The sequence below is a fragment of the Peromyscus eremicus genome, chromosome 4, assembly GCF_949786415.1.
Source record: "Peromyscus eremicus chromosome 4, PerEre_H2_v1, whole genome shotgun sequence".
In the NCBI taxonomy this organism is placed as follows: domain Eukaryota; kingdom Metazoa; phylum Chordata; class Mammalia; order Rodentia; family Cricetidae; genus Peromyscus; species Peromyscus eremicus.
The window spans coordinates 84,500,026-84,512,079 of record NC_081419.1 but is presented as its reverse complement, the minus strand read 5'-3'; the positions used below and the strand labels follow the sequence as shown (position 1 = coordinate 84,512,079).

The 12,054-nt window shown below is 43.5% G+C and overlaps 1 protein-coding gene across 1 annotated transcript in view; it reads right to left on the bottom strand.

The window, feature by feature from the left end:
* Lgr4 (leucine rich repeat containing G protein-coupled receptor 4) overlaps nucleotides 1-9,497 on the bottom strand; it is a 99,264-nt gene extending 89,767 nt beyond the window's left edge. The window contains exon 1 of the mRNA XM_059261073.1: nucleotides 9,313-9,497. Coding sequence (XP_059117056.1) covers nucleotides 9,313-9,497 — 185 coding nt within the window. The remainder of the gene's footprint in view (nucleotides 1-9,312) is intronic.
* Nucleotides 9,498-12,054: the final 2,557 nt, after the last annotated feature.

Sequence of the window (12,054 nt, the reverse complement as noted above, 5' to 3'; positions counted from 1 at the left end):
CCAATAAAAATACCTTTTCAAAATACTTCTAAAAAAAATTTCTAGCAATCTGAATATTTCTAGAAACACGATTGATGTGAAGGAATAAGAATGTAGCTAAAATTTTAATTCTGAGTTACTCTTCGCCATCTCAAACATGAAGTGACCAAATGGATCTGAGAGACTATAGTTAAGAGAATTCCCCAAAAGTTGAGTTTGCTCAGTGAAAATCCTTGGTGTTGTAAAGTTTGGCTATATTGAGCAAGGTCCATGCTGTTTTTAGAAAGACATTTTGTTTCTCTATTGAGACAGCACCCTGCCATTTGACCAACTGTGTCAGGAAAGAAGCACCAAGCCCCAGGGATTAAGGTTAAAAAAAAATCTTATTTCCTCTGGGCTCCCTCCTCCAAAGAGACACCATCTCCCCATCACAGACCTTCTGGTTAGAAGGTTAGCAGCCTTACCTATGAGACAGCAGTACCATTAAAAAACACATGTACTGATGTTTCTTTACTGAGACGTTGTTAGAAACATGTGGTAGTTAAGCAGACTTTTCCATCAGCCCAGTGGCTCATCTATGAAATCTAGAACTAGCTTTCAATCTAATACACACTCAAAGAAACAAAGAAAGAGAGTACAGATTTTTAAATCACAAACTGACAGCACACATATGCAGCCACCTATTAACTCCCCAAAGAAATGACAATACGTGGGATCCTCACTCTGTGTCAGAGACACCATGCTACAGAGAGGTCCTAAGTACAGCCTGAAAGGGAAGCAACCTCCCTCTTTTTCCAGATGGGAAGTCTGAGGCCCAAAGTGATGAACTGACTTGCTTGACCTCTCGATCCCTTTATAAATTAAAACCCAAAAATCATTTCTGAAAGTCTGTTCATGCAAGCACACCAGCAAAGAAGACTGGAACCCTACAGTGACATAAAAAGACAGATGACAGGACCATGGACTCAAAACGACCTTGGAGAACTTAAAACCAACAAAGAAGATTTCCTTTTTAAGAAAATACTGGAGCCAGATATGGTGGCACACGCCTTTGGTCCAAGCACTTGAAAAACAGAGGCAGACAGACCTCTGTGGGGTCAAGGTCAGCCTGGTGTACACAGTGATTTCCAGGCCAGCCAGGGCTAGTTAGATGAGAGCCTGTCTGTCTCAGAAAGAAAAAGAAAGGAGGAAAGAGAAATATTGGAGATTGAGGAGACAATTCCATGGATAAAGTGCTTGATCTGCACACACGACATGCAAGGCAGAGACAGGGGAACCCCCAGAAGCTCACAGGGGAACCCCCAGAAGCTCACAGGCCAGGTAGCCCAGTATACAGAGCAGAAAACAAGAACTTCTATTTCAAATAAGGTAGAGGCAAGAATGAACACCTAGGGTTGTTTCCACCCCCACATACATGCTGTGGCACATCTGTCTTCATATATGCACGTACATATACAACACACACACACAATTTAAATTAGGGGGAAATTTATCAAAATAGGTGAGCAGAAGTATCACAGAAAAGATGGAAACTAGGTTTATGCTAGGACACTAACTGTCAGTTAATGCCTAATGTATCCTATTAAAACCATGGTACCAAAATATGTTAAATATACTGACTTCATTTAATATTTTCTTCTTATGAATGTAACCTGCATTGTATTAAGAAGTCTGTGGACATTTCCACTATATGAGGTAAGGAAAGCTCAGTGAAGATCCAAAGGACAATTATGACATTACGAAAATACAAATACTAAATACACCCAGCAAGTAAAACAAAATGCTGACGCGCACAGGACCGTAACCTCAAGTCCAGAGATGGCACTACTTGCTCTTTCTCTCCCCCAACTACTGAGCAGAAACTGACACACTAGAAGAACATGCTTGCCGAGGTATACCTGGTTCCAGAGATGCTGCGCTCGCGCGCGCGCTCTCTCTCTCTCTCTCTCTCTCATTCTGCTGCACACATGGGAAGGATGACAATCTAGAACCTAAGAATAACCATGTGCTTCCACGCTCCTAAAAGTCGGTGGTGGGCCAAGCCTTCCTGAGGTATATACTTTCTTCAAAAGCTTCTGCACAGACAGAGTACCCCTAAGAGAACCAGGAAAAACCCGGAAGTTCATCAGCGTCACAGACCAATGAGTTTCACAGAAGAGACTGCCAACTTGGAAGCACACCTCCCACTCTGCACCTTCAAAACCAAAACCCTGAAGAGAGCGAGGATGTTGAAACTGATCTCCCTTAGCTTAAAAAAAGTCTCTCACCTAGTTCCTTGGGGGAAGTCTAGATGTCATCACTTGTACCAAATTATTCTGTGGTTCATGCCGATCGCTATACCATGAAATCTAATGTACAGGGAGAATGGAAAAGTTAGACTTGAATCAGTTCTAGACACAGCCCTTAACCATGCCTAGAACCAATCTGAGGTTAAAGAGTCGTATGCTTGCCAAATTTCTGTCCATTTTCTAGAAAAGGAAAATGTCCCTAAACAGAGCTTTGCAAAGGGGTAAGGGGGGTATAACTCACAATTTTTTAAAGGATTCTACATTATGATTTAAATAATGAATCAAAAATGCTTTGTAGTCAGAGCATAATGAGATTTCATTCTTTCAACGATCAATATTAAAAACAAAAACAAAACAAAATAAAAATCATACTATATTCTTCTAATGTTAAAAACAACAACTCAGGAGCCTGGAGGAAGGGGATTGCAAAGTCAAGGCCGATGTCAGTTACACCACACCGTAAGGTCTTAACTTTGTCTCAAAAAATAAAGAAACAAGCAAAAACAACCAGCTAAGAGGGCTCACACAGCCCTTTGCTTACTTTGATTCAGAATATGCAAATATAAATTTCATATGGAGGATGGAGCGTCACTGAGTGTCTCGCAATGTATTAAATTCGCATCTTCCACGTGTCTCATTACTAGCAGACAGGACACTCGCTCAGAAGCTAACCATACACACAGCTGCCTCTTAAAATATCTTTGGCTAACATTCCCTTAGGAGATATTTTCATATTCTATGGGACAATATGCTACCACAGGTGCACGATTCAGTGTTTTGTTTGCTCATAAGACCTTCCAATACAAAAAGCTAAGAAATGAATACATGAATATACTTAAAACATTTGAATATTCATTTCTTGGGCCCACACTGGTAAAAGTCTTTCCCAAACTTTAACCACTTGCACCTAAGGAGGCAAAGTGAATAAATAAACAAATAAATAAGGTGTTTGATGCCAAACATGGTGGTTTGGGAGAACCTAGCTATTGTGTCTTTATGACAATTAAAAAAATCTTAATATAAAACCATATTTTAAAAACTGAAAATAAGCAACCCAAGCATTAGAAGCTTTAATTGCCCAGCTGTGGCATACAATACCTCAGTACTTTAAGAATCTTGCAAAATAAATAAGTAAATAATAGCCACATACAAAGTTTAGTAAATTTGTCTCTGTGAATCAACACGGTGCATATTGCACACACGTACACAGTACTATTTAAAAGGGGTATTTGATCTTGCTACAATCTTTAGAAAGTTTAAACACCATTAAACACCTACAAACTATAAAACCATGGTCTCTCACTCTAAGATTGTTTTTTAACTCAGGTTAGGAACCTGCTCACTTTCAAACAATAGGCTGATACCTGACATGCAGTTTGACCATCAGGTGCTTAAAGATACAAAAGAAATGTCAAGAAGGCAGACAAATTAGCCATTGTGTAAGAGGACTGATTGGCTGCATGCCCTAGATTTTTCTTCTTCATTGCCAGTATTTAAAATTGGAGCATTTTATCACCTTTAGTCAAGCTTTTACAAAAACCATACTTCACTAAGCAGAGGTACCAAAAAAAAAAAAACCAACAACAACAACAACAAAACTTTCTTTTTTCATTTATTGAAAACAAACTTTGACACTGTCAAATATGGACCATCCATGACTTTTAAGGAGCAACCTAGATAATATATTTATAAACTTAAAACTTTAACATCTACTTTTCCAGATGGAAAGAGCCATGCTGTCCTATCATGAATACGTATATTGGCTTACTTACATTTTTTTCAAAGTTGAAGGTATATTTGGTGGGATTTAACTTTTAAACTATTATATTATTAATATTATATTAACAGCCCAATAAAGTATTTTGTTACCATGAATTGATTCCCAGGTATAGGAACCAGTACTGTGCCTTCTCAATCCCTGCATTGCATGTTTATGGAGACAAAAGTAAGAGTCGGTCTCAGCTTTATGATTCACCAAATGATTCTTACAATTTTATGTTCTACAGGACTCAAAGAAATCCAAAGGAGAGGCGAAAGCTACTATATAGTCTAATATCCATTACTAAAACACACACACACAGAGAGACAGACACACAGAGAGAGAGAGAGACAGACAGACAGAGACGAGAGAGAGAGAGAGAGAGAGAGAGAGAGAGAGAGAGAGAGAGAGAGAGAGAAAGAGAGAGAGAAAAAGAGAGAGAGAATAAGCTCAAATCAAGGAGACCAGAAACTAAAATCCAAACTGGCAGGCTGTCAGTGTTTTCAACCACTATAAAGATGACTAAAATACAAATCTGAGAGACAGACTGACAAAGGCAGAGGCTAAGAAAATGCCTAAACTTGCCTGGATCCACCTACTAAGACAGATCTTTGATCTTTCCTGAGAGATTAAGCTGTCAAACGTTACCTTACAATTCTAAAGCTAAGAGCCAACTACATGGACAGTAAATACTTGTGACACCAAAACTGGCACAGTAGTCAGTTAAACTGGAAATTGTGAACTATTATTGGTTACAGCAAGTCTTCAGAAGTATGGAGTAAGTAAATCCCTGGCATAAATTCTCAGCACTGTTCAGGCAATAGCTAACACATCACTGCTTGGGGAGACATGGATACCCTATTCCATGGAAGTACTCCAGTTGAACTGGACAACTGTAAAATCTACTGGGCAGATGAGAGCGTCCCCATCACTTCTCTTCCCACCACTGACTCAAGAAATTCATAAAAATCAAAATTCTGAGCTAATGGGTATAGCTTTGTGGTAGAGTGCCTGCCTAGCACATACAAGTCCCTGAAGCCCCAATTCATTGAAAATTATTTACATTAAATAGAAAGAAAACTCTTGTCAATAAGAGTGTTTGCCGTCTCTGTTTTTCCAGACTGTAAAAATTAGAGCCCTGAAGGGTTAGGCACATGACTCACTCGAGGTTACTCCAGTGAATTATTGACAGATCTGGAACCCAGCTCCTCATGTTTCCCATAGAATGCACTTTCCTCTAGGCTAAAGAGCACAGTGGTTCACTAGCTGGGAAAATAAAGGATCCAAGCTGAAAGATGTTCAGATATTGATCTTTCTCTGAAGTACCCTTTTTGCACAAAACTAACATATCTCTAACAATGAAATTTGAAGAGAATTAGGAAATAAAAAAGATATCAAATTTTACTACTAATAAAAACATGAACATTCAGACACTGATTACTGATTTTGACCTGTTATGGAATACACAGTAGATACTGGAAATTAGAAGAAGAAAATACTTTCAACTGATATCTGTAAAAGAAGATGTGCGGTATACTGAAGAAAACACATCTTGGAGAAGAATCCGAGATGATACTAATAAAGGGAGAAGAAAAAGCCACTGGGTCTTTAAAAACTACTTCCAAGCCCTTCAGGTAACCATCAGTTCCATAAGGAAGGCTTGATAAATCTGCTCAGGTACAGAATATTCTCACTGTGAAGGTCTGAGCTATGACTAATTACATGGAAGGGAGGACATTGAGTAACTTTTTGTACAGTATCCAAATGAGTGAAACAGAGTGATTTTCTTTTCCAAGTGTTAAGCCATACACACAGGAAACAATCAGGGCTATTCTACCCTAGCAAAGCGCCCTTGCTACTCATGAATTCTGCAACAAGTCTCCATGGAAAATTTCCTAACACACACTTCTAAACACAGACAAGAACTCCTCCAAGTGAGTGGTAATAAAAAGGCTTATGCAGCTTCAACTGGAAGACTGTTCTGCTGCTCGTGAGATCTTCTCATGAGGTCATTCGAACATCGTGTCACTTTGCCATCCTCAAGTAAGAATTATAAAATCATCAAACTTCTACAGGGAATAAGCAGCTTAGCAATCATCCAGGGAGTGCAATGACTTTATTTTTTTCAGATAAGGAAACTGTCACACACTCCAAAATGGTGTGGAATGACTTGCCCAAGGCCACACAATCACTTAGTGGTGAGCTAAGAAGGATGATCAAAGCTCAGCTCCACCTCTCTCCGGGAAGCCAGGAAAACAGACTTTTAAAATCATCTTCAAGTTATGTGCCAGGCATAATGTGGATATGAAAATTTGTGTCCCAAATCTATAGTTCTCAAGTTCCGTTGCAGAAATACATGAACCAGGAAGCACACACTGAAACCTCCCCTCCAAACCACCATGGCCACTTCGTCTCTTGCGCCCCCAACCTTGGAATGTGGGTAATAAGACTGATTTTTATCACCACTAACGCAGGGATAACCTTGAATCCTTCTGATAAAATAAAATGGAATTTGAGTATTAGTAAGAGTACTTAACTGCAACAGGCGCACAGACATTGTGACATAGGGTCCAAAATAGCTGCTCAGAAATACAATCACTATAAATGGTATTAATGCGGGAGCTCCATCGAGGATCCTGGGGCTTGCAGCTGCTTCTGTCCCCCAAGTCTTATAAGGTAGCATTCAGCAGGAAATAGTTTGGCTGAACAAGTTTAAACCAGCCTAAAGTAGGAGCAGCAGGTATGTAATCTCTGGGGCCTTCTCAATTCTGGACAAAAGGCTAAATGCAGAGAAGTCCAAATTTTGAAAGCTCTCATGGGAATGGTGTCGTCTGGACCTGAAGCTCTTTAGTGTGGCCCTATGTGCTCATTTACTCACTCCAGAATTTTTAAATTTCTCCAGGGTACCAGGCTCTGTGGACTGAGTCAAATAAAATCCCTGCTCTCCGAAGGTCCTGTGGTCTCCAAGGCACTCAGTGGTAGGTGTCACTTGACAAGTCACTGAGGATTAAGAAAGAACTTTGAGCAACTACAGTCTGTTAAGGCTTTGTTTTTGTGTTTGTAACTTCACAAATGACAAGCTCCAGAAATTAAGAATATGTAAACAACGGCATAGTGACTGTAGACCTAGCCTCTTAGTGTAAACTGTGGCTCACAGAAGCAGCAACGGTACCCCAGAACGGAAGCCCTTGGTTATCCTACGCTATCCTGTGAGAGCAGAGTGCAGATCTGGGGCACCGGCCCCTCCTGACTCTGCAGTCAGCTGGTGTGTTAAAAGCAAATATCTAGCCCTTCCAACCCCCTTTAAGATAGAGTGGTTATACTTCTGAGGGTAAAAGCAGGGGGACCGGGGAAAATGAGTTCTCAGCCTGTGTAATCACTCTACCTATTGACCACATTTGACCACGGCTGCAGTTCAGAAAAATGTTATCTGTCCACACCACAAGCTATGCACGGTTACTCCCCAAGACTCCACATGGAAGATAGGGTGTTTCATTGTCTCCAGTGAAATCTTCAGGTTGTGTGATGCTCTCTGAGAGAGGAGCATGTTCCCATAAAACATGACAGTACTCTCTGGTTTTAGGTACTGTGTAAAACAGATCCTTTTCCTTATGGGGCAAGTCTACTTGTTAACGTTTGAAGAATGTGCTAAACACAGTCTTTACAAATCAGCTAAATAGTGAAATCGTAGTTTTTTAAAAAGCATTATTATTATTATTATTATTATTATTATTATTATTATTATAAAGGCTTCCAAATGGTTCAGGTAAAGTCACCTCTCTTTCTGCTTGACTTCTCTTAACGTTTCCAAAGAGTTTCGCGAATGTACATGCCTCTCTCCTCTACCAAGTTCTTTTCCTCACTTCCCAACCCTGCTCCAACTTTCCCACAAATATACCCCTGTGAGCAAAACGCTGCACGCTTCAAAGTTAACTCTTCTGGTGAAAAGTTAAATGACATACTGAAAGAAAAGGTCTTTCGATGCGTGCATAAAGCAACACCTGAGACAGAGACAAAAACAAAGACTAGGGTGAAATCCTCACAGCCACAGACCTCAGTTCTCATTATCCCCAACCTACAAGGCCGGCGGAATGCCTTGTCACCACCCACCTGGAAATACAGCAATGCCCCAGCTTGCCTAGAAGGGAGTTTTCCCTTCCTAAGATCTGTGACTCCTTTAAAGCTAACGTCTAAGAGGTCTCTTTGGGTAGCTTGAAGGTAGAAAGGAAGTTTCCTTTGCCCGAGGGCCTCTCGGGCCCCTTTCTCTCTAACAGTTCTTTCACTGCTCCTGATTTAATCGTGCAATAGGCCACACAACACGACAGGCACGACACAAGAAGGATGAAAGGGACATGCAAGCTACCCTTCGCTCAATTACCCTATTCTTCTTCTATCGCTGGCATTTGCCAACACCACCTCCAACACCTCTTTCAGAGTCCTCCTCTTTCCCGAGATGTTGAAAGCTCTCTGAGGAAAGAGGTGTGGAGGCTCAGAACCATTGGTGACTCTTCCTGACCTCAGGCAGCTCAAATGAAAGGTTGCCCACCTTGCAGGCTGCACTGAATGTGTGCTCTGGAACTTTCTCTCCCAACATTCTCTAGCTTAAGCTAGCATTCCTTCTTTAAAAAGCCTTATCCAGTAAGAGGATTCCCGCCGAGAAAAGGCTGAATCTCCCCTCCTCCCTAGTGCCCGGCATGTGGTAGTGAGTCCCGAGTGGGTCTGGGGTGGGGGTGGGGTGGGGCTACACTGCACAGGCAGGATGGGGCCAAATTGGAAAGCGATTCACCTTCTAAGGTACAGGTGTTTCTTCCCTCCGCCTTCTGGAACCCTGGGGGGATCCAGGTGCTTCCCCATGGAACGTGCCTTGTTGGCAAATGCAGGCCAAGTTCTAGGCACCCTCATCCGTGGCCAAAGTTTTGCCAGCCCAACAGGGGGCCGCATGGGGGAAGAGGTCGCGTGAAAGGCTGCCAAGGACAAGCGTTTCCAGCGTCCTCCCTCCTTCTTGGCCCTAGACACATTTGGGATTTGAGATGGGGGCTGGGGTGTGTAACTGCGCCCCAAAAAGTCTGGGAAAGAGAAAGCTCCTCGGGGCTCAGATCCGGACTAGCTAAGTCTGAAAAGGCCACCTTTCGGGAAAGGGTGCCAATGTGCCCACACACATCCACAGGTGATCGGTGCACCCTGGACCCTAGGGCGCTGGGGGTTGGGAGGCTGAGGTCTAGCCCTGGCTCCGCCCCGCTGCGCCCGGAGGGTCCCCCAGCCCGTAGCCCGGTCGCCCGCACTCACAGCGCTTGGGTGAAGGCGCTGAGCCCCTCCGGCACGGCCGTCAGCCCCTTCCCGGAGCAGTCCACTCGACGGTCACCGTCGCAGCTGCAGGGCGCAGCGCAGAGAGGCGGCGCCGCGCCGCTGGGCCCGGCCGAGCCGAGCAGCCCGAGGGCGAGGAAGCAGAGCAGCCGCAGCGGGCCCGGCATTGCTGCGGCCGCCGCCCGCGCCCGCCTCTCCCGCGGCGCCTCTCGCTCGGCTCGCCTAGGTTGCCCTCCGCCGCCCCCGGGGCGGCCGGCCTGCCGGACTCGGGGCCCGGGCGCCGTCCCTCGGCGGTCCGCGTGCGCTCGCTCCCTTCAGCAGTCCGCCGCTGCAGTGCAAGGACGCGGCGCTCCGCAGTGTCTCCCTTCCCGCTGCTCCATTGGACGCGCACGGGCAGCCCCGCGGCTCGGTGGCTCAGGCCAGCCGGGCCGGCCCAGAGCAGCTGCCGGGGCCGCGCGCTGCCATCGCCGCCGCCTCCTGTCCCGGGCCTCCTCCAGCCACACTGCTCCTCAAGGTTGCGGAGCGCAGCCTCCAGCCATGCCGGCCCGGCGCCCCAGCCCCCGCCCCGGCTCTCACAAACACCCCCCGGCTGTCCGCGTTCTCCCCGGCGCGGCTCCCGCTCTGGGCGTCCTTTTCCCTTCTAGGGTTGCACGCTCGCCTCCGGAGCCCCCGGCCGCCGGGTTATGCAAATCACTTAGGTACATGCAAAACTAACCCTGCTCCCAGAGCGCCATTGGTCAAGGGAGGTCTCGAGCTCATTACTATGCAGGTAGGGGACCGGCTATTGGTCAAGAGTAGAGGGGCGTGTCTCTCTGGAGTGAGTGACAAGGTAGTGCTGCTGCTGTTAGTGGTGGGTGGTGGTGGTGGTGGTTGGTGGTGGAGGTTCAAGGAAAACCCCTGACTCGGTTGTGTCTGCGAGTCAGGTTGAGGACTGAAGGTAGACCTATGGCAAGACGAAGAGTCGGCTGTCTCCCTCCCCCACCCAGTCTTTTTCTTCCCTCTGCAGAAATTGGATCTCCTAAATTGGATGACCTGAAAAGTAAAACTCGTCTCCAGCTTTCGGTCGTTTCAAATGACTCTCCGCTGCTCCTAAGGGCAAGGGCATGGAGAGCTTTGCAAACAGGGGAAAAGAGAAGAGAGATTTCGAAAAGGAAGGGGGAAACATTTCCTTCTAGCTGACCCAAATTTTTGAATTTCAGTTGTGCACTAAATTAAACAGTGTAACCCCTCCCGTATCTCACTTCACCTCTGAGATCTTAGTGCTCCTTTTCATTCACACTTGGGAGCTAAATTAGCGGTTAATCGTCCGTGACACAAATCAGACTTCTTTCTCCCTCTAAAAATCCCAAAACACAAGGGTTTTGAAGAGTTCAAGACGGTGATGTTTCCGAGCACTAGAACAGAACATTCGAGTGCCAAGTGACTGCCCTGGAGACACCAGAGCCAACGTGTGTGTTAACTATCAGCATTTCTTCCTTTTCCTGCGCTCTTGTTTTCCTTGTGTCCTAATAACCGCAAACATTATACAAAAATACAGCCTTGTCAATGCCTTCTTTCTTGCTTTCTGCTATGCCTTTGGGTTGTTTTACTCTATATTGTAGACGCTTTTAATGAATCCATTAAGTTATTGTGAGAAGGGTATTAAAATATCCGTGTTGTGTAAAGTTAACTAGACATTTCATGCAAATAAAAAAAGAAAATATAAATAAATTAATGAAGACCTAGACAATACCTTTTTTAAAAAGATCAATTTATTTATTTATGTATATGAGTGATCTATCTGCATTTACTCCTTTATTCCAAAAAAGGGCATCAGATCCCACTATAGATGGTTGCGAACCACCATGGGGTTGCTGAGAATCGAACTCAGGACCTCTGGAAGAGCAGCCAGTGCTCTCAATCGCCGAGCGGTCTCTCCAGCCCCTAGACAATATCTTAAATGGAAAAAAAAAATCCACCATCTTTGCAGCCAAGAACTTATGTTAAATGATAATAATAATATTAGTAGTAGTAGTAATAATAATAATAATAAAGCCGGGTTGGATCCATATATATTATAAAATCATGCTAGTGAATCAGTAAATACGGACGAGTTTTAAGAATGATGTATTTCCTCACTACAGCGTTGAAAGAGAACTTTCAAAAAAGATGAGTGGTCCTCTGGTTTTACAAACAAGAGCATCAGAATCTCTCTGGCACCATGATCTGCTTCAACCTAAGATCACCACAGAATAACTCCTAGCTTCTGAATCTTGGTCTTCCCCCAACTTGTTTTTTGTTTTTGTTTTTCCCTTTCTGTTACTTTCCAGCAACTTTCATGAGTAAACAAAGTAAGGAAAAATTATAAAGTTAGTTCTAATTGATACTTTGAAGTCTTCTCTCTCTTAAAAAAAAAACACTAAAAGGTAGTACAATTTCTCCTCCTAAGGTACACCTTCTGCTTTATTAAAATAACTGTAGACTTTACTGGTTGCATTCATTTCTAAGGAATATTTATGTAGACAGGATCTTGCTATGTAACCCAGGCTGACCTCAATTTACCATCCTCCTGCCTCAGCCTCATAAATGCTGGAATAATGGTATGATAATACTATTATTAATATAATGATTATATTTTATTCTAATATATTTATATCATATTATCTAGATATAACATAATTGATAATGTAATTAATATAAATATAATAATAGTGTTGCAGACTCATTTCCATGCTCTCTCTCTCT